Consider the following 26,674-nt stretch of genomic DNA (forward strand, 5'->3'; position numbering starts at 1 on the left):
TCGCGAGTGAAGAAGATATTGACGGGAGTCTTGAAGTCAATTTCCGTCACAATTATTCGCGAGCGATTGGATGGATTTTCGGATTGTTGGAAAATTCTTTAAAGGTAAAGTAATTCAGGTACACACACAAAAGAAATATATTTTCACAATTTCAGTAAAGGAAAATGATAATGACATTCCGCTTTGGTAACAACCATAGCGCACGACAAACATAGAAGTACAAAAATATAAAAAATAGACTCAAAGGAAGAACTATTCATTTGAAACATAACATGGTGTCATAGTCGATAGCATACGTTTGGCATATAAGTAGTGAAATTGTACTCCAAACTTTCAGGCTTTCAATGTCACCTTAAAGAACAATAAACATACGAGGAAGTCGTTTAATTAGAATTTGTACGATATTCATCAGAAATAATAATCTTCGCGTTAAACAAAAATGATTAAAAGATGAGACTTTGAAGGACAATTTCAACTCGGAAACTTGGTTTGCTAAATCTACAAGATCTTATTAAATACCTTTGAGGAGAGAAGATACATCGCGATTGTTTCTAACAAGTGCGGTTACGTCTTGTCGCCACTGCAATCACAACCAAATCTATCGATTCTTCGATACGCCAATAATATATGAGTATTAATAATATGGATAATAATGCGAATAAACAATGAAATTTGAGGAATATCGCCGGCAACTAACGCGCGTATTATAATCCGTGAATTTAATCGCGACAATCACGGATACCGACGCTTAAAATAACTAATATAAAATGCAGAGGAATGGATTACTCGTCGCTCGAATCTTCGCTAGTCTCAACAATTCTAGAACTGGTCTTGAGCTTGAGCGTTCTGTATGTAGCCGTTTTAATCAAATCGAGCTTTCTCTTACTCTCGGGAGACATACAAGTGTATTCGTGCCGAGGAGGCAACCTACTGCCGGCGTACATCACTTTACATTTCGCGCAAGTGGTCCATTTCTGACATGTGATCCTGTTATGGTGCCTTAACAACTTTTCCTGTTTGAAACGAGAACCGCATTTACCGCACACCCACGGATGCGTTTTAGCATTGCACATCGAATCCGGATTTTTCAAGCAAGTGTTTTTTATATGCTTTCCCAAATTAGCGGGTGTCCTGTACGGAGCATTGCAAAACTTGCATACCAAAGATCGTACGCCCTTATGCGCGTCCAGCCAGCTGTCCCCTGTTGATTCGTCTTCCCCGTTTAGGTTGTCCTCGGTTTCTTCATTCACCTGATTGCGCGCATCGACGGTAATCGTCTTCTTACCGAGTCGCACCGTCATGGCATTGGAAGTATTGACTCGCTTTTTTGCTACTTGTCTCCCACGAGTAATTCTCTTTACTTCTGTAACAATACGATCGAGTAGATGAGTTCCAGTGTAATGGAAAGGCAAAGAGAAATGGGCGTACAAAAGGTAACAAGACTGAACATAAAGATCGAAACAAAGAAAAGAAACCCTCGTGATCGACTTGAAAGTGGCGAAAATGAATAGCGAACTGCGCGGTTACGTAATCGTTGGCTTCATTTGGGTGTACATCATCGGGTACAGCATACTCGATGCGTGAACTTCTAGCGAAATATTTCTTTAGAAAATGTAACGTGTCCTTTTTCAGCTTATCGTTATCATTTAATCATTTTAACGGTGAATTGCCCGTCCTTGTCAAATCAGTAAAATTAAACGATTCTCCGATCAAAAACCGTCCCTACTAATATCTGACCTCTGAATTTTGTTAATCTTTATTATTATAAAAGTGTATTTATAATGATAACAAATAAATATGTAAATAATACGCATCGACGTACAAATACATAAAAAATATAAAAAAAAAAAAGAAAAATGAGAGGTATGGATGAAATGAACGGATGCAGATAAATCCTAACTTCAAATTTTATCCTTTAATTTTATATCGAGAATTCCGTTAAAAAACTTGGAAATTTTTGAAAATAACTCGACAGCTCGACAACCGTGAGTGGATTCTTCGCGCTGCATGCGTCCTCCTCGGTCGTAGAAAGTTGTCCAGGTACGACACGAAGACGATATCTGAAAACATCAACCAGCACGTCAGCAGACGCACGTAAAGAGACGCCACCGAAACAGAGAACGGATCAGCCAGGGAAAAGGAACGAATGTGAGTAAACTGAGTATAAGGCGCTTTATCTGTTATCTATTTTCTTGTATTACGTATAACTCACATACTGCACATTTTACGATGTTTACTGGCTAGAAAGGAAACGAATTAAAACCGTCAGACGTGACCCACCGAAGTTACACTAACAGTTAATAATTTAAAGATAATACATCCACGCGTGGAATCATATTTGTTTCTTGACACGTTCGCTACCATAATTCTGTAACAAGTTCGCCCGATCTCCTCGATTCAACAAGGATGCGCGAATGAGGTTCGGGAGCGAAGTCGAAGTATAACGGAATCTCGATAATCGCAGGAAAGCGTGGCTGATGGTTCCTACGAGTATCGAGGTTCGAGGTTTACAATTTATTTTGCATACGAATCGAGACTTATTAGCGAGATTGAAAGTTACAAGGAGGCCGTTGTCGGTGCTTTTGCAAGCTGCTGCTATGGAGAAACGTTTTTCCGCAGACGGGACACTTCTGCGTCCTACCGCAGTCGTGTCTGACGTGGAAAATCAGGTGGGACTGTTTCGAGTAACGGGCACCGCACTGGCCGCAGGAGAACGGCCTGCTCTTTTGCAACTGATGACACGTCGATCGAGGATTCCAATAGCAGAAACTCTTCTGATGACTCTTCAAGTGACCGGAAAGGGTGAAACCCTTGCCACAGTATTTGCAATTGTACTTTCTTTTCGAGTCGTCCTCTCGAATCGTGTCAGCGAAAAGCTCTGCAACATTATTAACCATTCGTCAGTCGCGTTCTCTCGGTAACAATCGAACGCGTTCATACGAATTGCGCGGACATAACGTACGGAGAATGAAAGACTCGTCCTGCATGGGCGGAAACAGTGTCACTTATCTGCCAGTCGACCGTCTTCTTTCGCATCCGTTTTGGATCCTTCCTGAAAAACAGCGTTTAAGTCGAGAAGTGTTCTCCTCGCCGGTTTCCTTTGGGACAAGCCACTCATTCTCCGTACATTACGCATTGTGTATCGTTCGTAGGCAGAACTGTGTAAAAAGAAAACAGAATGTTCCCTCGTGTATTGTATTTCTGCGGTTGCTTTCGACCTTCAACGATAACTGTTAAAGCAGTCCAACGATGCAACAATATTCCAAGGCGATTCATTGTACGACATCAACGGAGGAAACGTGCAGGAATAAGAATAGGAAGATATGGTCCAATATTACTTTATTCACACAGAAATCCTAACGAATACAAGTATCGCGTACAGTTTCCGTTATACACGCAATAACGATGGAATTATAAACAAAAATTTACGTCACGAACAGTGCGAAACTAGAACGCGACTTCGAATGCGACTTCGAACGCGTAACGATTGCCGTGAAAAAAGAAGTGGATGCGTGGAATGCCGTGCGTTAGAATTAGAAGTGTAGAAGTGAACAATCCTTCGTCGCGAATAATATCGAGCTAATGGCTGCGAACTTGCAATAAGATCCTTAGATATAAAACGTGAGAATCGTCCACCTTTATACAATACACAGGATTGTCCAAAGTAATTTTTCCTAATACCAATGGACAAGTTCTTTCAGACGTCGCGTGTTATCGGCTCACGCTGTACATGTACTTGCATAAATATTCACTGTGCTCGCTCTTTATGCAATAGAACAGACCAAGAAAGAAACAAAAGCGGTTCGCGTCGTTAAGAAACGGAAGGCTTATCTACGAGTTAATATTTATTAAAAGAAATTGTAGTGCTTTACGATAAAGAACTGTGTCGGGCAAACGTAACGTTCCGTGAAAACATCTTTATTAGTCACATGCAAAAGATACAAGATTATTGGTAAGCCAACTGGACGATGGATACTTAATCGAGCCCTGTTTCTACGCTCTAGTTCTACTCGTTTTCGTAAAATTTTAATTCTGATAACGAAAGAAAACAAACACCATTCGAAACTACATAAATGAATTCACCGAACAGTTGCTCGTCGCGATTCAATTGCGATAAAGTGTTCGGTTAAAAGTCCAAAGGGTTCAGAATGAGTTCGCTTCTCATGGTAGAATCGATCTCCAATGCGGTGAAATCGTGCGTGTCCAACTTGCTCACTTTGTCGAGTATGTGACGAAAGGGACAGTAACGATTTTTGTGCTTGTACAGGCTTCTTCTGTGTAAGAAAGTTTTGCCGCAGTGCGTGCATTTCTGCAGCTTGCCACACTCGTGGCGAACGTGCCACATCAGGTTGTTCTGTCGCGAATAATTCGCACCGCAAGAGTTGCACGCGAACCGAGCAGTCCTCCCGGATTTGCGCATTTGCGACCGAGGGTTCATAGAGCACCGAAAGGTGAAGTGGGCCTGCAAAAAGCTGGCACTAGTAAAACTCTTCCCGCAATAATTGCAACTGTGACAGCGTGACGTGTCTTGAAATTCGGGTGCAGGTCGATCCCGTTGAGGAATTGGTACACCGCTTTCTGGAACACCATCAAAGTAGCCATCAGAGTCGCGCGATCTCTTACCTATCTCCGTTTTTTATACCTACTATTCTTTCCATAGATCAGTGACGCACGAATTCCCACCCTTTCGTCGAGTTCGCAAAATGATAAATCTATACGAAAAGAATGGGAGTGTGACTTTTGCCACTACCTTAGATTATCGACGAGTTCTTCTATCGACTACGGTGAAACGCTCCGTGGAACTATACGGGAAGAATGTATCGTGACAGTAAAGAAACAGTTAAATCAAAAATGCAGAATAGAATGAAGTTTTTATTTGGTATTACAAAATATAAATGTTATAATCGTGTAAAAACATTTTGCACGACTCCAATCAACATAACCGAGTTTTTTCTTTTTTTGCGCAACATAAATCTCCACTTCAAATTAAAAAATAAACTATAATCGAAGATAGAACGTGCAATCACATGCCGTGTTTAATTAATCGCATACAACGGTAAACTTTCTTATAAAGTTTGCCGACAAAAATATAAAAGGTAGAAAATATGAAAACGTAAAATAACACGATTACGCTTGAAACGTAATGAAAATACTAATGCACGAGGCGAAACGAATAAAAATAAAATAATCACGTTAAAAAATAGGCACAGAACGCATAATATCAAGCGATAATCGACTGACGCATACGAAAGTAAACTTTGGTATAACATTCTTGGATAAGTATATACGAAATAAAAAGATAAAAAATAAAAATGTCTTCACATAATTTGACCGTCAGAGTCAACTGGAACTTCGTCTACCCTCATCTTACGGTTTCCCATTCGCTCTCATTGTTTCTCACTTCGTGTTTCGAATGTAAACCGTGATCTGGAATTTTCGTAAATTTAACAGTGATTAATAACATTATTCGCAGAGATTCTTTTGAAAAATGTGTACTTTAGATTGTTTAAAAGTGGGACATACATGTCCCAGCATATTTTTGTATTGACAAGCTACATTTCAAATATAATACTCACAGAACGCATTAATTGCCAATTATTTCTTAGAAACAACCTCCTGACCCCTATAGTTTACTCCGCATTTTTTAATGTGGCGGCAATAGCTCGCACGGTACGTAAAACGGGCATTACAGTTTGGACACCGACGTATCGTGCCACAGTCGTTCGATTTATGCGACTTTAATGTGTTCCTGTTTGTAAAAGTTTTGCTGCATGCATTGCAACGATAATATGAGATCGGTTCTATATAATAACGAGTAACTCTTGTACACTGCAGTTCTGAAACAAAATCAAAAAGTCGTTTGTGTGTATGATGTCGCTACCTGAGAGACGAAGTATCAGATATTTGTAGGAAAAGATCTGTACATGCAAATCCCTGCGCTGCGACCGAAACGTGAATGTAGCTAGAACTATCTACACATGAAACATTACACGGGACATTTTTAGCATCGTTGATTGTCGAACAAAGTACAACGATTGCAATGCCCCGATTTACCAGTGCTTTGCAAATTGAATCGATTGTCCCGTTACTGACTAAAGAACCGACTAAGGTGGAACATTTCCCAAAAGGTACGAATAAATTTACCATGTGCTAACATGTTACAAAGTTCCCCTACATTGTTCCAACAATGTGTTTTAATTTACGCTTAACTACGACCCCAAGTAAACCCATAATGGTCCGATGAAATCTACTATTTGGTTTCATGGATAGAGCAGCTCCGATTGATCCAGAGCGCGGATGTATTAATATCAATCTTTACTACTTTACACTGATAGCAACTGTGCTAAAACTAAACGCATCTACATGTTTACTTAATCTACTGTTACCTTACCAACTTAGGCTCTAAATCGAGTACTCTGCGATTACTTATCAATAATCTAACACGTTTTATAATGAAGGGAGAATAAAAAAAAGGGTTTTCATTGATTTATCGTACATTTATTCGTTCGAACGATGGTTACCAAACTGTGCGTCGCGAAATTTTCTAAATTTTCGATAGGAGTACCTGTAAATATTGGAAACATTTATGAAATACCATTACAACCATCTCCTGATTCTCGTCCAATGTAATACACATTAAATGTGAAATGGTTTTCTCGACAAATCAATAAACAGAATTATTAAATATGTCTCCTACGAACTGTGAGAGCTCGCTAGCAAAAATTTATTATGCCGATATCAAAGGTCCTAAACGATTGCAACGGCAGCTTTGACGTAATCGAGCGAGCCCGTGGGATTACGGAGGCCATCGTATTCCCATATAATAAAAACTGTGAAGATTCCTGTTGAAGAATAGCGTATATAAAGCGTTAAAAAGCGTTAAAAAATGTGTGTAAAACGTTTGAGAACGCGAGAAACTCAGCGATCCTCCTGATCAACGATCAAGAACAGATCCTCGCCTTTGTGCCTTCGTCTGATGTGGGTGTAAATGTTGGCTCCGTGTTTGCTCTTGAGACCACAATAAGGACAATGAAATTTCGGCTCTCGTCCGCACACGGTACGCAAATGCGTGACCAAGGTACGTTTGTTCTTGTAGCCCTGCGAACATTTCGGACAAACATAGTTCCTGGACTCGGCTCTGTTTAAGGTACGTCTCTCGTCGATACGAAACGTGGGATCCATGAAACATCCTCTGGTCAGATGCCTCTTCAAGTGACTCTGTGACGAGTAAGGACAGTTGCAGAAGTTGCACCGATATTCCCCAATGTTGCACTCGCGAAGCGACGCTGTAACAGACAAGCGACACTCAATGTACATATAGACCTCGCTTTCCTGCTCGTTTAGTCCATTCGATTTCGCTCGATTTACGAAAAATAATAGTCGACTGTTACCTCCTGATCTAGTCTCTAGGAAAAAGAGAAAAGATATCGAAGGAATTGACCTTAGAAAACATCGTTAAGCGATTCTCCAAACATTGCGAGAAGCGAAAAATAGATTCTTTTCTCTGTTGCAAAGTCGATCAAAACTACAAAGGATAATTTAAGATTGCAAACTTCAAAGTGCAATGCACGAGAACCTAAAGTATCGAACATCCCATCGATATTCTATAAAGAAAATAATTTCTTTTCTATTAAACCTCCTTTATTTCTTTACTAAACCTCCGTGTCCTATTCCTCCATTCATTGAACTACGACCCGTTTGCAATCGGGAAGCAAAGGATGGACGCAAACGGGAACGTTTCGTTCAAAGATCTCGTTTATTTACAATCGATAAAAATTTGAAGAGTCCGACGAGCAACGTTCTTTACAATCTATTGCTCAACGGTAACGATGTAGCTTTAGTCTTCTCGTTGTTTAAATCGATATTTCAAATTTACCTCCTCTTAGATAGAAATATATAGATATCTCTGTGTACGCATCGTGTCGCGACTAAAAAAATAACATTTCATAACTGTAACTCCGTCGTTCCGTCACGCATCGTAATGGAACTGTTACGGAAATTTAGTTTCTCTGACAAAATTCTGCACTCGTACATGCACACCTAATGCGTCATATAATCGAAAAACAAGAATTTTCCGAGTCACAATGGATCTTTCTAGTTTTTGGTCCACGTTACAAGCGTTGACAGTCGCTCTTCTCCAGTCTGTCTTACCTTTCGTTGAAAACCTCTTGTTCGATAAATACAACACACTTCGCGGGGCTATCTATATGTACATACAGACTCACACACGCACACGCAACGCACACTTACAATCGTGTAATCGTATAGAATAACTTACAAATATATTACTACGCTAATCTACGAAAATAGGAATATTATTCATTTGGCATTCGTGATCAAATTATTTGGCAGTTCGTATGCACGCCCGTGGCATAAACCAAATTCTTCGTTATTAACCTGAATAAATTTACTGTTTCCTTATGTATTTTCAATAATGTACGTATTTCCTTAAATGCAACTTAAACAAAAATGGAAACGTCTACGATGTTATATAACTGTAACGCGCGTTAATGCATCGCGATTGCCAATATGGATGAGACGATACAGAGATACCCTTTAGCTGACATTTTGTCTGCACACTTGTCGATCAAATTATATATTCCTTATACGTAGAAAACTTCACTTGCATCGCAGCGCGATATGCTCGTTACAAACATTGAATTCGTAATGAAATATAACATCGTAGAAGTAACCATTGTACCGTTAATAACAATTGACGCGTTTGTACGTACGATTTAAATCCTATCATAAAAATTCCCTTTGGTATTCCTTTGGATAACAACAGGTAAGACGAAGATAGTAGTCACGAATAAAAACGAAGAGTATTAGATACAACAACAACAAAAAGAAAACTGAACTAATCTTCGCGGAAAATGAAACAAACTACTATACGAAAAAGAATAACAATAATCTAAGCAAACGCTTACTTCGCGAGCAGAGTTTGCATAATTTTCTACGCCAATACGCAAAAACAGTGTCGGACAGTAATCGGCGGTACTAAAACCGATGAATAGAAAGGTAAAGGAATAAGCATCGATGTAACTGAAAGATAAACGTTTAACAAAATGATAATAAAATTATTGTAGCTAATTAACTATCCGACACTGCGCGCGAACCCACGCGATACGAATAAATTAAACCCTCCCTTGACCCTTCCCTAAATGAGAACGATCATCGTGTCTAGCAAGGTTGAATCGTTCAACTCAGCGATTCTCAACCACTCTGTCGTTACTTTTTCAACTTATTCAAGTTTTAAGATTTAATATCGAAACTGTGCTATGAGCTTAAAAAGTTTAAGAACCACTGCGTTAAATAATAACGCGATAAACTTCACGCTTGGCTGATGGAGCCAACGTGGACTCGCGACAGCGACGTATCAAGCGTCTTCGGAGTGAAATTCTAGGCCAGCGAACGGAAGCTATTTAGTGACCGATCCGCCGTGAATATTCAGGATGTGCTGCTTTAGATGATCCGGTCGGCAGAAGTACTTTCCGCAGAGGGTGCAGGTGAAAGTGTACCTGGACCCGAGTCCTCCGCACTCGTACCTGGAGTGTCGCGTCAGAGAAGACCGTGATCTATATCCGCGTCCACACATGACACACCGAAATCTCAGCTCGCTGGCAGAGACACCCTCCATCATGGGGCTCGCTGTAAGCATACAGGGAGGCTTTTTACATATGGGTTTTCCATTTTTTTCACCATCCGATCAAATCAATATTACCCCACCGTGCGTGCGCGCTCGACGAATTGCCTCGTTTCATTCTTGGTGTCGCTCTCCCCCTCTCACTCTCACGGTAATGAATATATAAAATACATGACAATAGTAGTTCGAAGCGGGGTTTTCCGTTTTCTCGACAACGACGAAGAAAGTTAAGCTCGAGCCAAGCATGTGGACGATATACGATCAAGGCCTAAGCTCGCTCCGAAAGAAGACTGCGCACACCGCAAACATTTTCTCCCGTTTAGGAACAGCGACACGAAAACAGTAAAAGGTAAACGGCGAAGCTATTTCTTCTACGAGAAATTGTTTGACTCGTGTATAACTTACGAGAGTAATCATTTTCGTTTTATTCTCAGCGATAACAATATATATAAATATGTGTTTGGTGTAACAGCATTGCCTCCAGAGATGGGAAAAATATTCGAATAATGGATGACACAAGCGAACTAGCGTATAAAGATTTATTTTTAACGTTTACACGTTTTTCCAGCAACGTTTCAGCCAAAAGTTGGTAGCACTTTTTCAAGCACAAAAAGACCTTGAAACAAAAATAATTGATAAAGCATCGATCACGGAATACGTATATGTGTATTAACGATAAAACGATCGTATTTATTTATCCACTGTAAAATAATGCAACTTTTATTTACGTAAGAATTTTACCATCTCTGGTTCCCTCTTGAAGTTAATTCTCGAGTTTCACAAAAACAATGATACGCGAAACGGACGCATCATGATACAAGAAAAGCCAATGTAATGTTCGATATTTACGAAACAAGAACTGAATTCTAACGAACTCATCGTAGAAAAGGACAAATCCTTCTCACATGTATCTTTATCGTTCGAGGCGTTTCAGCGATATTTCGCGCAGTCTTCTTTGCTCAGAGCCGTTGTTATTTACATGCTGCTCCAAGATGAATTGCGTTTTATTAGTGTTTCCATTTTTACACCCGTGATAACTTCATTAATTCAACCCAACGTAAAAAATGCCTCCTTGTATAGTTTCACCCGACACACGTCCATGACACATGAAAACATACATCTAAAACGAGTTACGCGACGTTAATTTCGTCAAAACTGTAATTCATCGACACACTCAAATACTCTTTATTCTTTTGTGTTTGTTTATTTTTAATTCAAAATTACTCCGCATTACATTAATGATAATGAAGCTTAAAGTCGTGGCAAACCATGAGTCAGCATGCAGTACCATCGTCAAATGCCATCGCGTGTCGAGATACACTTCTTGAATGTTTCCTTTTTTTATTAACGATTTATTGCTACGCGAGCATCATCAATCGTATCAAAATTAGAACGCAAGAATTCGAACTGATTGTATTCGAAATGAAATGAAAATTCAATCTCAAACTTACGCTTCGATCGAAATATCGAACCAGTCTCGAAAACTAGGCCAAATATATAAACGTTTCATTGGAATTTTGAAGAACGAAGAAACGCTAATTGGTCGAACCATTCTCGTTGGAAGAGAGATTACTCTACTAGATAGAGAATCGTGCAAACAAACTAGTCTTTTGCGATCTGAATACGAAAATTAATAAAAAAAAAAAAGAAAGAAAGAAAGAAAGAAAATGAAGAATTGCAGGTCTAGTGACAATTACAGAAGAAACGATCCTGAGGAATTATGCTTCACGGCTTCCAAATGCTGCGAGGTCCGATCCAAATCCCTCGCCGAGATCATCTGTTGCCGTTCCTGTTGTCGGCATTGAAAAGCGACTTTGCGGCTTTTCCCTTCGGTAGAAGTTACTCGTGGTCCAGCGAACACCTTCGATATTCGCGAAGCTGCGCTTGCAACTTGGACGGAATCGACTGCGATAACCTGCCAGACTATCGACCCGAAGAATTTAATATAGTCACGATGGCGCGGCGCGTTCGATTCTCAACGCGTCGAGTGCCAGGACGCTTGAAATCTACCACAAATACTTGTCAATTTCGATACAACATCAAAAACACCGTTCTATTTCTTAACATACATTGATTTCGAAAGGATCATAGAAATTTATTCGAGTAAGCCAATATGTCTAAAAAGACTAAAATAACAACTACACCATTCAAGTATCGAATGTTTTTCTATTTGTTTCTTTTTTTTTACATGATAATTTGGAGAAATATCGACAGACGAGAGGAAAAAGACATGAAAAAATCTCGCTCGACACTCGACGCGTTGAATTGCACGTAATTCTTCGCGCGCAAACCGAGTAACGATCGATGATCGCGCGAATACAGGGCACCATTTCGCGATACGAAATCTTTGCACAAGTTTGCAAACGCCACGGTTACGTGAGCTTAGACAGCTTTTATTTGAAATTCGTGCTCGCAAGTCGAACGAAATAATTAGTTCCGCGTCGCGGTATTTCCACGCGTAATCGCTACTTTCAAGGAACATTGAAGCATGCTATTTGTCAACAATACCGAAGTGACTCTCAGAATCCGTATGGCGACTATATTTGCCCGTGTTCCGGTCGAAAAGCAATTAGAAAAACTCGTAAACCCGATATAGGCTCGAAACTATCGCGCGATGTCCGGAAGGCTTACCACGATCCGGAAACCGAAATTGAGAATTGGTCGCAAGCTATCGTTCCTGAAAAGTAGGATACAGGAAGGACATGCGCAAAAGATAAGAAACAATGTGGTTTTATTAGAAAAACAGTTTATTGTATCTTCTTATACTCCACTCCACTGGACGACAGCTGGAACGTGCGAACGAGACGAGTGTAGACTACAACTAACGTATTCCTACAGTTTCTTTATTTAATCTTTTACCGACGAAACACGCTCGAATAGAAGGAACTCCTTAAACACCGAATGAAACTCGTTTAACTATTCGAGAACCGAGGAATTTCGCAATTAGACAAAATTGTGCGTATAGACTCGACGGATTCGATTCTCTTTTTGCTTGGTTTTAAATGTAACGTCCAAGAAGAATGATAGAAATTGAAAGCTGTGACTAGCCCTTTCTACGCGTTTCGCCTAATCAACGGAAAAACAAAACGATAACTATTCCTCGAACGCAGTTGCAATCACTGATAAGACCCGCGGACTAACGGATTTGAAATGAATTCAAATTACCGAAAATTAACGTCTAACGAAGAAAAAGAGTGTTTCGAACATGTTCGTGTAACCGATAATAATTTTCTCGCCGGAAGAAACAAAGTGAACAACATCACCGCAACACAAGCCTGGTTTCATCTTTTTGCAAACAGCTATCGTTTATTTTTAACAACATTATACCGCAACTTTCCCGCAGGATTATTTTACAAATAATTGTCAACGCCGATTGTTCGTGGGAGAGAGTTTCTCGCCACTCGTATTTCATGTACAATTTTGAATTTAGATATTCTCTTACAATGAATTGCGCGTTCGATTTTACTTCTATACAAAGGCAAACAAAAGAAAAAGAAACGCGATTTATAAAAACGATCTATACGTTTTCTCTTTCTGCGTAATATCGAAATTTTTCAAGAAAAAACTGTACTCGCGTAACGTGTTCAACGCTGTATCGATGAAAATGACAGAATTTCGCAACCGATCGACTATGTCACGAGCCAAGACGTTTCTCTATCACTTGACCAAGGTCGGATTGATCGAGGCGCGTCGCAACCAGTGTTGGACGAAACGTAGTACTTATGATTAATCAGCTATCGGTAACAATCGTTGATGAATAATTATTAAAATTGATTATCCGACAATCATGAGTGATTACAAAGTAATCGGGAAATAATCGCAGCCCAACTCTGGTTACAACTATCCAGTCGCAGGGACGACAGATGAGAACCGCGAAACAATAATTAAAAAAGAAACAATCGACTGGGTTGAAAGAGGCGCTCTCTCATTAGAACGGTGCTTTCTAAACTTTCTACGTCGACGATCAATGCAAAGCTCCGCGAGAGAGTGTCCATTAAAACGATAAAAATCGATCATTGGCAAAGGAGTCGCGCCATCTTTCCCCGCAGCCGCAAAATGAAACCGAGTCGTACGATGGTCAAGTGAGCCGATTTTTTGGTAACGCGCGCTAAAAATCGTCGAACGAAAATGGTGTTTCCGTCCTCGAAGGCGAGGATACACTTTCGAATAAGATCGGGGAAAAACGGAACGTGACATACTTGGCATAGCGACGTGATTTTCTCTCCTTTCCCGGTCAGTGGTTCGTACCGAGAAAAGTAAAAGAGGCAACCAAGAGAATATACGCGCACTACAACTCGATATTCTCCTGTACTTTGCCTCTCTTAAGAGTCCTGGAATGTCGCGACGGAGTGCTGCTGCTGCGACCTGGAAAACCTTCCTCTGGAGTACGGCGCCAAATGATGACCAGTCCGCTTCTGATGGGCCCTCATGATGTCCAGCCTCGTGAAACGCCGACAGCAAGTCATGCAGACGAACTGCTTCTCTACTCCGCACTCATACTTTTGATGTCTGTCCAACGAGTACTGGATGGAATAACGTCGGCCGCATCGCAAGCAACAATAGCCAACAAACGATTCTGAAACACCGTGGCCCTCACTACAATCACGCGAGCACTCGTACTTTGGATCTATCTATCTTTCTAGGCTTTCTTCCCACCCCTCTGTCTCTCTAACTCTCGCTCGAATAGACAGAATCGCTGTATCCGCGTCCATAAGTTTCCCTTCGTCCATTTTTGTTCGTCCTCTGTCTCGGTACCTTCGTCAAACACGGACGAAACGTTGCGGTAACGCAGCAATGCGATGCGACACCGTTAATGACCACTGCGCAGCAGAAATTACCAGAGGCACAACCATTGCATATGGTTGCGTTAGGACAACGTTTCGCCTGCAGTTTCACCCTGTCGATAGAACGTAGCGTCGTAAAATGTTGAATTAAACGCGTAGTCATCTCGGTAATCAACTAGCGATAGACAAAAATTCCTATCTTCTGTCCATAAAGCATTGGGGAACGAGGTTGAATCTTATCAGACGCTGCAAACAGCATATTCCGTACATCCTAAGAGTTATTTCTATTTCCAGTGCCGAAGACGAAGCTAACCTGGTGGTTTAAAAAACGAACTACGTACACTTGATAGCTCATCGCAGACTCGATCACTGGACGAACAAGTTTCAGCTTACGGTATTCCCCGCGGACGTTCGCGAACGATCGAATATTCAAAATCGACGGTGAAGTCTCTGCGACATCCGCAACGAGAAATCGCCTCGAATTAAACGTTCGATTTACGCGCAAGCGTCGCGTAGAAGCATCCAAATAAATTTTATTCCTTCGTGGGAATGAATTCATTCGGATCGTCTACGCGCGACCTTGTCTTGGATCCTGTGGAATATATCGTAATCTGATATCGATTGGTGCTGATTTTACGCGTAATAAATTCAGGATTGACTTCGAAAAACGTGGCGATGAGGCTCCCTATAATCTTATCACTCACTTTTCTAGCGAGAAATTGCGATCGATGAAGGAACAACCGGCGGATCTTTCATCATCCGGCGCCTCAGATTGTGAAAGATGCAGATCGAACAAACACCGAGCTCGCAATATTCCCGTGAGTCTTTTCGATCCACCGTTCGGTTAACTCCTTGTGAAACCATCTACTTCTGCAACCACTCACACAGATACGCATTCATACTTTCGTCGAGACGAACACATTCACAGAAATCGAGAGAATTCCGCAGAGTCGCCGTTGAAATAGAACCATACGTTGGGCTGAAATTGCGAATGCGAAGGTGGAAGAGAAGAAAGGGTTAAAACCGCAGACCGTCGTCTTACGAATACACATCGTTCTCCTGTTGCGAAATGATACAGTGGTGAAACACGCGGTTTCTGTCACGCACGAGAAACTGAAGTATACGAACAGAAAGGAATCGATCGGCGTAAAAGAAAAACGAAGGAAAAATCGATACGTCATGAAATGAAATTCCTAATTTTAACGGGATTGAAGAAAAACGGCATGTGGAATTTTGTTAAGTAAAGATCGATGAAAACCTTTGGATGGTCACAGAAAACAAAAACACATATTTAATGGTGTATCGAGAGAAATATTGTAAGTAAAATATACTTAGATTAAGAATAAAAATGATTGTTTCCGTTCGATGAAGAAATAAACTTCCCTCTTGCGTATGCATATACTCTCTAACAAAGTTCAAATGGATGGCAAACGAACAATCATTTTTATAAAAATTATTATTTAGAGTATTAATTAAGGAAAGGCGCCTTGCGCGCCGATACAACGCGCAAGACTACATACTTACGCGGGTTACCTTTTACCGATTAATTAACGTCTCACATTCGATACGAACACCACACCACAATATTCTTCTTTTCGCGACAATGAGCCAATTGCCTCGAAAACTCAAAAGGAGATTTCGAGAACAAGGCTTATCGAGTGCCCTTCGTTACTTTGGAAAAGTTTTCACATATTTCACTATGTCGCGAAGGACAATGTTCAAAATATATACAATATTGAAATAAATAACGAAAATAATCGATGATAGCTCTCGAAACGTGACAAATCAAGCGTATATGGAATACATATCGCTAAAAACGTGCCACTCGAGATCTGTATGTTGGCGTTATAAATGCAAAAGAAGACGATTCAAATTCCTGAAAGTAAAATCGGATGTAATTCACAGTACGATAAACGACAAGAAAAAGTTATACGTATTTTCCATATAGACATAAAATTGTTTAAAAATAGCATCGAAGATATCGTCGATCGTTAACAGTTGAACGATCATCGATGATCGATGATCGTGTGTGCGATAAAATACCTATATTCTATACAAAGTAAAACAGTTTACGGAAGACAAACTAGAAACATTGTATACGCAGAGAAATGGTCCGAGTACACGAAATATTAAAGTCATGCTGGAACACGATTGCAAAAGAAAATATTGAAAATATATGTAATCGTATATGGGGGAACAGAAGGAGAGTAATAAACGCACCTTAAATTAGATCTTACTTCAAGGTTTAAAGAGGATTACCAATACTGTACCAGTTCGCATATCGCGTATCGAGTTACCAGAATCCCACGACGCAGCCTCCAACTTCTTCGTACTCAACTTACCACTCGAAGTCCTAAAAGTCGAGAACTTCGAGTGTGATTTTCCTTTCGCACTTCTTTATAGTGAAAAGATATCAAATTCGATACCTTTCCACGACAGAAACCGTACGAAACGATCGGTCATCGTTACGAAATTGCGTGTATCAATAATTAAAGTTCAAGTTCAAGTAAAACAAAAATTAATACAGAAACTTCTAAAACCAGAAGTTTCGTTAAACCTTTGTCTCTGTTCCCCAAAAGATCTTTTCAAGTCGAAAAGCATTTAGAAACAGAAACCATCGAGGAATCTTCTTTCTTCACGAGTCCCCAATACTTTCTTCTTGTTCTCTTCTTCTTCACTGATCCGTACTCATCGATACAAGACGACCAGAAGAATTGTGCGAAGAGCAGGTCCAAGATACACGAACGCTAAAATGCAGCTAGTTCAAGTGTTCGAGAACCTACACAAAATCGCGCAAAGTTCTGCTCACAAGTATCGATAAGTATGAAAAAATCACATATACACAAACCGTACGTTGCCAAGCCTTCAATCGATTCGTTAAATACAATGCTCGAAGTACTCGAAGACGGTTGCGAAATACTTCAGCAAAAATTGCATTTCACGAGTCTCTCGAATGTCAGCAAACGTATAACCGAAAAAAGTACATTTTCTTTGGGAGAAACCAAAGGAATAAAAACCAAGGACTTACCATCGCTGAAAAATGTTGGAAGATAAAATTAACAATAGAATATAACAATAGAATACCGCTACAAGTTCGACAATTGATCATACATAGGAATCATTCTTTCAGAAAATTCGATTCACAGCTTTCATTCGTTCGTCCAACAATCGAATTAGAAACGAACCGTTAACTCTCGATCCAAGGAACGTCCAATCATCTTACCACAAATTAGATTCGCCCACTTGCTCGAGAGACCACAGCTTTCGTTTCCAATGTTCGTAAAATATTAATCAAGTTATACGCTTTGCTATTACACGTGCGCACAAATGTTACGTATACGGGTTAAGTGTATGCGATGTACAAGGTTGATATATAAGTTATGCGTAAAAACTTAGCAGATATACGAAACAATGCAAATTGTGGACATTATTCGCGGGCCTAATAGGCAGACGATACCTTTAGATATTACCTCGTTACCCATTCGATTACCTTTACCATCTTACCACGTCTCGTTCTCCAAACAAACGCATCTTACCAACGACGACTTCCCTGGTTCTTCCTCGATGCATCTTCGGGTCATCTCGACAAGGTTCGACAACAGTCAACTGGGAGCACGGTACGGCTAGTCGTTCGCGAATCGTACGAAAAAGCGTAGATTCGGTTGGACATAAAAATTCACCGCGTACTCGATCCATTGAAAACGCGTTTCACGATTGTAAAATCGAAAGTCGGTGATGGGCAACGCGAAATCGTTGGACAACGCGGTTTGGAAACGATGCACTCTCGCGGCAAAGAGGCCGACGAACGTGCGAAATAAATCTCGCGAGGCCGATCGGTGTATAAAAGGTACATCGATCGATGGTTCTCTTCTTTCTTCTTGTACCAATTGGAAATGGAACTCGAAGCGGCTCCGTTCGACGTCTCGATCGAGAAATAGCTCGACCGTGACCGAAACGAGAGCCGTCTCCATCCGTGCTCTTCCTTCTCGTATCGAATATCTCTTCCAATCATTGCACCCTAAACACTTGGGAGGTAAGACGACAAAAAATATCGTACAGAGTACAATTTGACATGGCATGGTACAACAACGAGAATCGAATGCGAGAAAGTACAATACCATGAACAGTATTAACAATAATTATAACTGTATGTTTTCATACGCAATGTAAATATAGAAGATAATAGGTACATATCGAGTAGAAAAAGTGTGTGTATAATAGGTGCGTGCTTCTATATATGTATACAAAATGTATATACATATACATATACATATACATATACATATACATATATATATCCGTATTTTTACATATACATATACATATATGTAATATGCATAAATCTCCGGGGAACACACACACTTGTTTATGGATTTCCATCGACACACGTACATTTATACGCATATATACATACATATGCGCATACGCGTGTGTACTATATATACGTGTACAAATATACAGACGTGTGAAACAACGTTGTATATATGTATATATATAAATCGAGTTAATCAAATATTTTGATGTTTATATGCGTTACGAACAAAGAAGCAAGTTATGTACACATGGGTTAGTAAAAAAAAAAATGTTTTTTTGGAGTGTGTGCAAGCGCGTACGCCTCGTATATGTATATATTAACCGGTAGAGAAGAAAGTAAAAATGTGTTCGCAGATCGGGCACCACCACCAAACATGTATATGTAACTACCCTAATGATAAACGCGATCTGCAAGGCAATATAAGACAAAAAGGAAACAAAACGCGCGTAAAAGGATGTCGCGGTTCCGTGACGAGAACGCACCGCGCTCGCTCACCTCCGCAGAGTTAAAGAGTCGTAATTACACTACCGAAGGAAGCGTGGCATGCAAGACGAATTACGCAAAAAATGGCACAACGCAATGGATTAAAATCTATCGAGTGTACGCATACACGGATGGACAAAGAAAAAGTATGTTGATATATCACACATCGTATTTTATATATATATATGTATGAATGTGTGTGTGTGTGTGTATATAAATTAAGAATGTATATACACACACGTATTGGTACGCGTGGAAAAGGTTCGACACGCGTGACACGTGACTGCAGAAAGCTAGACGTAAGAGAAACACGATTAACGACAAAATGCTCAGATTTCGAGGACGCGTTGCAGACGCGTGGCACGCGTATCGCGATTATCAAACGGCACGTGCTTTTTTTGTTCAAACGTTCAAACATTGATTTTATAGAGAGCCGCAACCCAACGTGAACTTAAACGTCACTTTCAAACGCGAAAAGAGGGACTTGACGCGGAAACGTTATACTTTGATAAGCCATCGTCGTGTGTCCACGAGGTGTACGTGGTTACTCGAAAATTGCAAACATTATCACGCATGGCGAGAAACGCACTGCCAACCGTCGCCGCTCAGCTGTTAGGTACGAAAAAAGCGTCCGTTTTGGAAAATAAACGCGACAACGGAAGGTGGGAGAAAAAATAGGTACAGGCAGACCACGAGGAACGTACGAAGAATTTCCAGAGACTCTTCCCGTCGTGCAAAAGTAACGAAAGAACTGTTGCAGTGTGCACGAGCACGAGATCAGGCATGCGCGCGTACGGTTGGCTTTACGTCGCGATTAGAGCTCGCCTCTTCTAACCAGAGATGGACATTCTGTTTCCTAGATAAACATTTCAAGTAACGGATAAAGGATAAACGGAGAATTGTTTATACATCATTCGTTAAATGAAACGTAGACAACAATTTAGATTTACTCGTTATCTATTACGTGAATAAATTATTGACCATCTCTACTCCTCGCCACACGATCGAACAGCACAAACGATTTAACCCCTTTCGTCCGACACCCTGACTTATGGGTTACGATCGTTACACGTACTTTTGTCACGTTTCTAGCAACAAAAAAAACACGCAAACGGCTACAATGGGTAGTTCCTTTCTTTATTTCTTTTCCCTTAGGATACGAGAATTGCCCACCCGGTTGTTAGAGCAAAGATGAACGCCGTTTCGACGTCTACCCGAAGGAAATGCTTCGAACGCGTTTTTTGCTCGGATCTCGAAGCAGTCGACTAGACTAGCCTTCGAATGGTCGCGAACGACAATCACCTTTGCCCGTGTTACCACCGGATCTCGTATCCTCTTTATCTCTAACGACTACGTTTATAGGAATCCTCTACGTACTGTAAATAACGTGGCGCAACGCCGGTTCTAGTTTTCGCTGCTTTTGTACACGACTAGTGGCCGACAAAAACAATAGCGAGGTGGGAAAACCCGCGAACGAGACCATGGTGCGACTCGATATTTCGCCAAGAAAACGGGACAAAGCGGACACAAAGTGTGTTACGAGAGAGCGTTCAACCGAAGCTTCTTTTTAATCAAATCAAATGTATCCAGGCTGCGTGCTATCTCTTTTCTGTGGTAGAGCCAGAGTTGGGCAGCAAATCAGTAATCGTAAATTACGAAACCATCCTAACTTTGGTATGTCATTAGTAAGAATTCAGAGCTAATCGTGACTGCTGATTATTCGTTAAATCACGGTTATCGATTACTCGGGAATCGTGATAGTGAATTAAATTTTGCCCAACACTGGGTAGAACTGGACACCAAGTGGATTCGTTGACACGTTCCATGCCGTGCGGTATCATCGATATTGCGCTTTGATCGACTCGTTCAACGCGTGTTTGTTCTTACGTAACGAAGCACCGAGAGATACAAGGATGATAAAGTACACGAATGCCGTATGTAAAGCTGAATGAATTTTATTTTAGAACAATTATCCCCAATGGTGATGTACCGTAAAGAAGCACTTATGGCAGAGGTGAGGTTTACCGTCACAATCATCGCAAAACGTCGCTACTTTCCGGGTATAATTTGCCGCTATCCTGGCACCGAACTTTTTCACATTCTTGTAGTAACATTTCTCGCAACGACGTCTTACTTTCGACACTTTCCCCTCTTTCTTTCTGAATTGGTGGCGCAAGCCTCTGCCCTTCGTATCTGCGAGAGATAAATAGCGAGTCTCGTGATCTCTGTTGTCTCTATACAGTTAAATGTGTACACGGTGCACGTTAAAAAGCTTTCCTCGAATGACCAACGACTCTCCCAAAAATCCACCTTAATCGACAACCCACGCGGCACGGAACGTGTTCAAAGACAACGGAATGTGCAAATTTGCATTTGCTCGGACGCACCTTTTCGTAATCTCAATGAAACCGCTCGAAAAATCGATTCAAGGTAACAAGTCTCTGACGGTGAAAACAACGACCGTCCCCATCAATGCGAGCGCTTCCCAAAAATTCTATTCCATACGACAATATCTTACAAAATCGTTTGTTCGAGACACTCCTTACGTCCGTGACGTACCAACAAAGATCTATTATTGTTGAACATAAATGTAGCAAGACTAGCATTGACGGAGAGGTCGCTCCTCTCTCTCCGATATTACCTTGTATCCCGCGTTGGATCACCTTTTTTCTCTTTCGGGCGACCATTTACCCTAAACATCTCTTTAAAAAAAAAAAAAAAATATAGACCGCCCATGTAAAAGCGCCCTTCTCTGAAAATCCTATCGTATCACCATACAAATTTCTAAGGTTTCCTTAGGCGCCTCTCCCCTTCCCGTGCAATTCTAAAAGAGCTTCGCGTGTTGCGCAAAAAGCATCGAACGAACTCTACCTTTTTCTATCAGTTTTAAACACCAGCCCGTCTCGCATCTGCCAACGACAGCTGCGCATCTGATAGCAGATGCACCGTGCCGAGGAAGCGACAGCTGCACGGTCCTTTACACTTTCTCCTCGCCCCGTTCGCGCGTTCCGGAATTAACGAACAAGCCTCATCGCGTTCACGATGCTGTTTGATAAATTTATTCTACTGTTCTCGCGAAATATCCAACTTTAAAACGGGTCAGAAGTAAAGAATCGCTCCATTTTAGCGCGCATTCGGTGCTCGCAAGTCCGCGTAACTGGAGCATCCGAGTTTCAAGTAAATCGCCGCGATTTATCGTTACGTAATCGGTCCTATTGATCGGTCGATAGGGTTCAACGGGCCTCGACGCGAAGAATCGCGAATCTAGGTCGTCGGCTTCGAAATCGTCGCGCCTAAAACGCTCAAGATAACGTCCATTCATCTCAGCTACATAATTTCTCTGACCTATCGCTACGGAATACAATTTATCCTCGCGTAAGCGATCAACGACTCTTAGGGAGCTTCGATAAATCGTTGGACGTATGGTTTCCCCGTGACGATATCGCGGTCATCGATACCATAGTTAGCATAGTTTATTCGGCTACGACTCTCAGGTATTTCTATCATCGTAATTATACTACCGTCGGGGTCCTATCGAGCTCAAGGCCGACAAGTTTCCGTGAGAACCCACGAGGCGACCGAATCGTTCGCTTGCCTTCTCCGCGAACCAACTTGTACGAAATACGGAGCCTCGTTCACAAACACGTCGTCCATCAACTTTCTACTTTGAAATTTCGAATCGTATTTTCATTTTTCCATTCATTCCGAACGGAGTAAATTTCCCTTAACTATAGTCCTAACTATAGAGAACGCGATTCTCGTTAAATTCGATGGAGGGGTAGGGAATATAATCGCGGCTATATTCCGTTACGATCCAATTTCTAGAAAGAAGGAAGGAAAAACTAGGACAGCAGCTCTCGCGACTACGCGCCGTTATATCCTTCTCAAGCTCTCGCGTTACTTCGACTTAAGTTTCTCATAGCAACAGCGCGACTCGTCGCGATATACACGCTCGAGTTCCTAAGCTTCCTAAACGTATCGCTTTGTTAATCTTATGTACCGCAATAAATTCGCACTTATTACACAATTAACCCTTTGCACTTATTTCGTATATCGTACCATGGGAGAATAAAATTGGATCGTATATGTAATCCGTGATGCGACTTTATTCGACACAATCCTTGGACGAGCCTCCTCGATCGGAGAAAGAATAACGTTACATAGATACTGGCCCCGTTAGGCGAGAAGAATTCTGTTACCGAATTCTGTTACTGAATTCTGTCGCGTGAGTAATACGTATCCTTATGTTTACCGTAGGCCTCTACAGACCTCGCACGATATCCGAGGAAATCTTTCGTCCCCAGAACCGGGAATTTTTCGGAAACGATGCTGCTTCGTGTTCATCGAGGATCTTTGAAGTAGATCCGTGTGAGAAACCCGTCTCCTAGTACCTAATATCGAAGCGTGGTTTTTCACGACGCAGTGCAAAGGGTTAGTTATCGTCTAACTTCTTTTCCGTGGTGAGATGAAAATAAAATCTTATACCGAAAGGAGAGGACACCCTTAAGAAACCTGTCTAGCAACGAAAGTATCGATAATCGTGTACGTCACGCCCCGAAAACGAAACATTACGTGTGAATATCGTTTCAGATCTTGAACGTCGCCATCAATCGCTGGCATATGAAAAATTATGCGAAATTTCTACGACACCAAACCGTGTTACGATAGCAATGATTCTTGCAAGCTCACTTTCAGGTCTCTCGATCGAGACACGTACAGATTTCTACTCTGAATATTCTGCAGCTTTCGCTCTCCCTTTTTCCTCTCACTCTCTCTCTCTCCATCTGTAGTCTCAAAATTATTTCTGCGCGTATTCGACTAGATCAACGTGAGAAATCACGATACATTCGGGGGGGACAGAGACTACTACTAATTACTACTACTACTGCTGCTGCTAAGAATTTCCCTCATTACGCGCATACGATAATACAAAAGATGCGAGAGCGTGTCTCGTATTTCCTTTGGTCGGTGGTCGCGGCGAAGCTGCGAGGTCCGCACGGTTGACTTTTTCCTTGCAGAGGAGAGAGAGGTCGCAATATCGCGTCGCGAGGCCAACGATAAAGACGAGCCACGAAATAAAAAGAGAAGAAAAGCGTGCGCGCATATGCGACTTCCATTATCTTGGAATACTACACCGAGCGATATGAAGATACCGAAGGACGACGAACAATAAGAAATAAACATATACATAAAAGAAAAAAAAAAAAGAAATCGTGGCATGTCTCTCTCGTAAACCTCGCAGCATGGTATCGCGATAAAAATAAAGAGGAAGACAAAGATAAGAAGGAACTTAGAAATTAACGAAAAAGCTACATGCCCTGTTTAAAAAGTGAAAAGCTCTTTCAGAGACCGTGCTACTCTTGAATGTACCGGCATCTAGGTTGAACCACGTTATTCGACAGTGAAAGAAAAAAAAGAGCTCTGTCACGCCTGCGCAATTGGCACTTCTCGCTACGGCGTTATTACGTATTACTTCATTTCCCGTTTTAATAGCGAACATTCTAAGAATGTGTTGCAGTTCTAACGAGCCATCTTTCGTTCCATCGTACGTCCGACAATTTTCAAAAATATTCTCCTTGAGATTAACACATTCGAAGAGCGTTCGTGTTCCTGTCGGATACCAGTCTAGTATGTGCCAATATCGAGTGCCTATTGTTACGGCGGGCAGGAGCTGATGAAAAATGGTGTGGGTGAGCCTACCTTGAGAATCGCGATGGGCCTGGGCGGCCTCCTGGGCTGCAAGAAAGACTTCGTCTGTCGTTCCTGGAGCTCCTGCCACCGAGCCCACAACTCCTCCCGCGTTACTCCGATCGCCGGTAACGTGCCACGCACCTATACCTGCTAACGAAACAAGCAAACAACCATACTCGTAACAAAGACACCAGACAAACGAACGAGAAAGAAATTAAATAGAAAGCGAATAATGAAAATTAGTAGTCGATCAGAGAGTTTGGAATGAGGGATTCTTTATTCACAAGTTCATCCTCATTTAAACGAGAACAAAAATACCATACGGATTCTTGGACGATCCGAAATAGTGAAATACAGGGTGTAATCGCGATCAAAAATTGTACACATTTCTTTTACAGGAAAGGTGAACCTGATAGTATTATACGTATATATACGATATATCATAAGGTACAGTCCGTCGTTCATATCCCCGGTATCCGCTATTCCTTGCGAGAATAATATTTGGCAATATAACACGAAACCTTATATACCTATGAAACACGCGATCCGTTGTCGTCGTACATACGTATACACGCATACAAACATACGTCGAACACTTTATACGCCTCGAATACTTTCGCCTAATAAATCCTACCGCAACACTTAGAACAAAGAGATAATACTGATAGTTTTTAAGCTATTTCACAGTCGGATACTTTGTACACCACTGATCGTATATGCTGATTCGCACTTGAATTCAACCCTTCCGCAGTTGTATGATATAGTGTGAAAGGGTTAATGCAAACGCAAACGGCTCATTCGAAACACAGGTCGTACAACTAGAAAATTCATTACTGCGTCGTACAGTGACTGCATGTATATATAGACTCGTATGTACGCATAACAATAACTAACCCGAAATATATATTTGTAGAGCGATAAAAATTCCTCGTCGGATTGGAATAGATCGATATATCGATTCGGTGCTAATTCAAAAAATGAATTCTAAACCCTGTATTTTTCGGAGCACACGATATAACAAATTACCCATAAAAACAAATAATCAACAATTTGTCTTCTTGTTTAAGAGGAATAAAAACATCGACATTATCATCGCGCAACTTATGGTTACGTGATAAGAATGCTTCGTACCGGCGCTGTATACTAATTCTCAAAAATTGGCACAATACACGCATATACAGTGAATCGCTCAAGTATTCGTTCTCTCTCAACTGCTGACGTTTAACTGACAGATACTTTCAGAATAAAATTACATGGAATCCTGACCGAGAAATATGTACACTGTATTTGTTAAGCTTCTCGTAAAAATACCAATTCAATACAACAAATGGCTAGCTACTTAAAATATTTGAATAAGTATAAAGCAAAAAAGTATAGCAGAATAGGGAAGCTTCTTATCGATTGGACTCCACTTGTAATCCTGTCTATTTTATCTGCAGCGCTCGTTGAGCTATTATAATGTATTATATATTTAGATTCTCAAACAATGTTACATGTTTTAGCAGAATTGTTTGTTAAAAGCAATCATGTACTTCTTGGTTAAAATAGTGTATTTTTGTATCGTCAAAGATCCTATAATATTTATTCTAAAAGGATGTCAACAGTTTGGGGTGTACGAATACTTCCGACTCGCTATGGATTCTATTGATCGTTATCAGCTATTATGTGAAAAGTAAATATTCCGTGAAAGAAGGAAGCAAACGTAAGTACAACGCCGCGTGGAATTACAAACAGATCGGAGCAGCTGAACAAGCCGTT

The 26,674-nt window shown here is 40.9% G+C and overlaps 1 protein-coding gene across 28 annotated transcripts in view; it reads right to left on the reverse strand.

The window, feature by feature from the left end:
* The window catches only part of LOC128886204 (longitudinals lacking protein-like), a 56,804-nt gene that overhangs the window by 24,161 nt on the left and 5,969 nt on the right, over positions 1–26,674 (reverse strand). For 20 of the 28 annotated variants that reach the window (XR_008459781.1, XR_008459780.1, XM_054140889.1 and 17 more), the window contains exon 6: positions 24,926–25,066. Coding sequence is in view for 26 of the 28 variants with exons in the window: in XM_054140889.1 (XP_053996864.1) it covers positions 24,926–25,066 (141 nt within the window). In the remaining 2 variants the exon portion in view is untranslated. Of the gene's footprint in view, positions 1–119; positions 1,364–2,197; positions 2,879–3,902; positions 4,579–6,528; positions 6,843–6,959; positions 7,287–24,925; positions 25,067–26,674 lie in introns of those variants that run through there. The other 8 variants (XM_054140896.1, XM_054140880.1, XM_054140878.1 and 5 more) reach the window with 7 other exon arrangements.

This window comes from Hylaeus anthracinus, unplaced genomic scaffold, assembly GCF_026225885.1.
Source record: "Hylaeus anthracinus isolate JK02 unplaced genomic scaffold, UHH_iyHylAnth1.0_haploid 11982, whole genome shotgun sequence".
Taxonomy (NCBI): domain Eukaryota; kingdom Metazoa; phylum Arthropoda; class Insecta; order Hymenoptera; family Colletidae; genus Hylaeus; species Hylaeus anthracinus.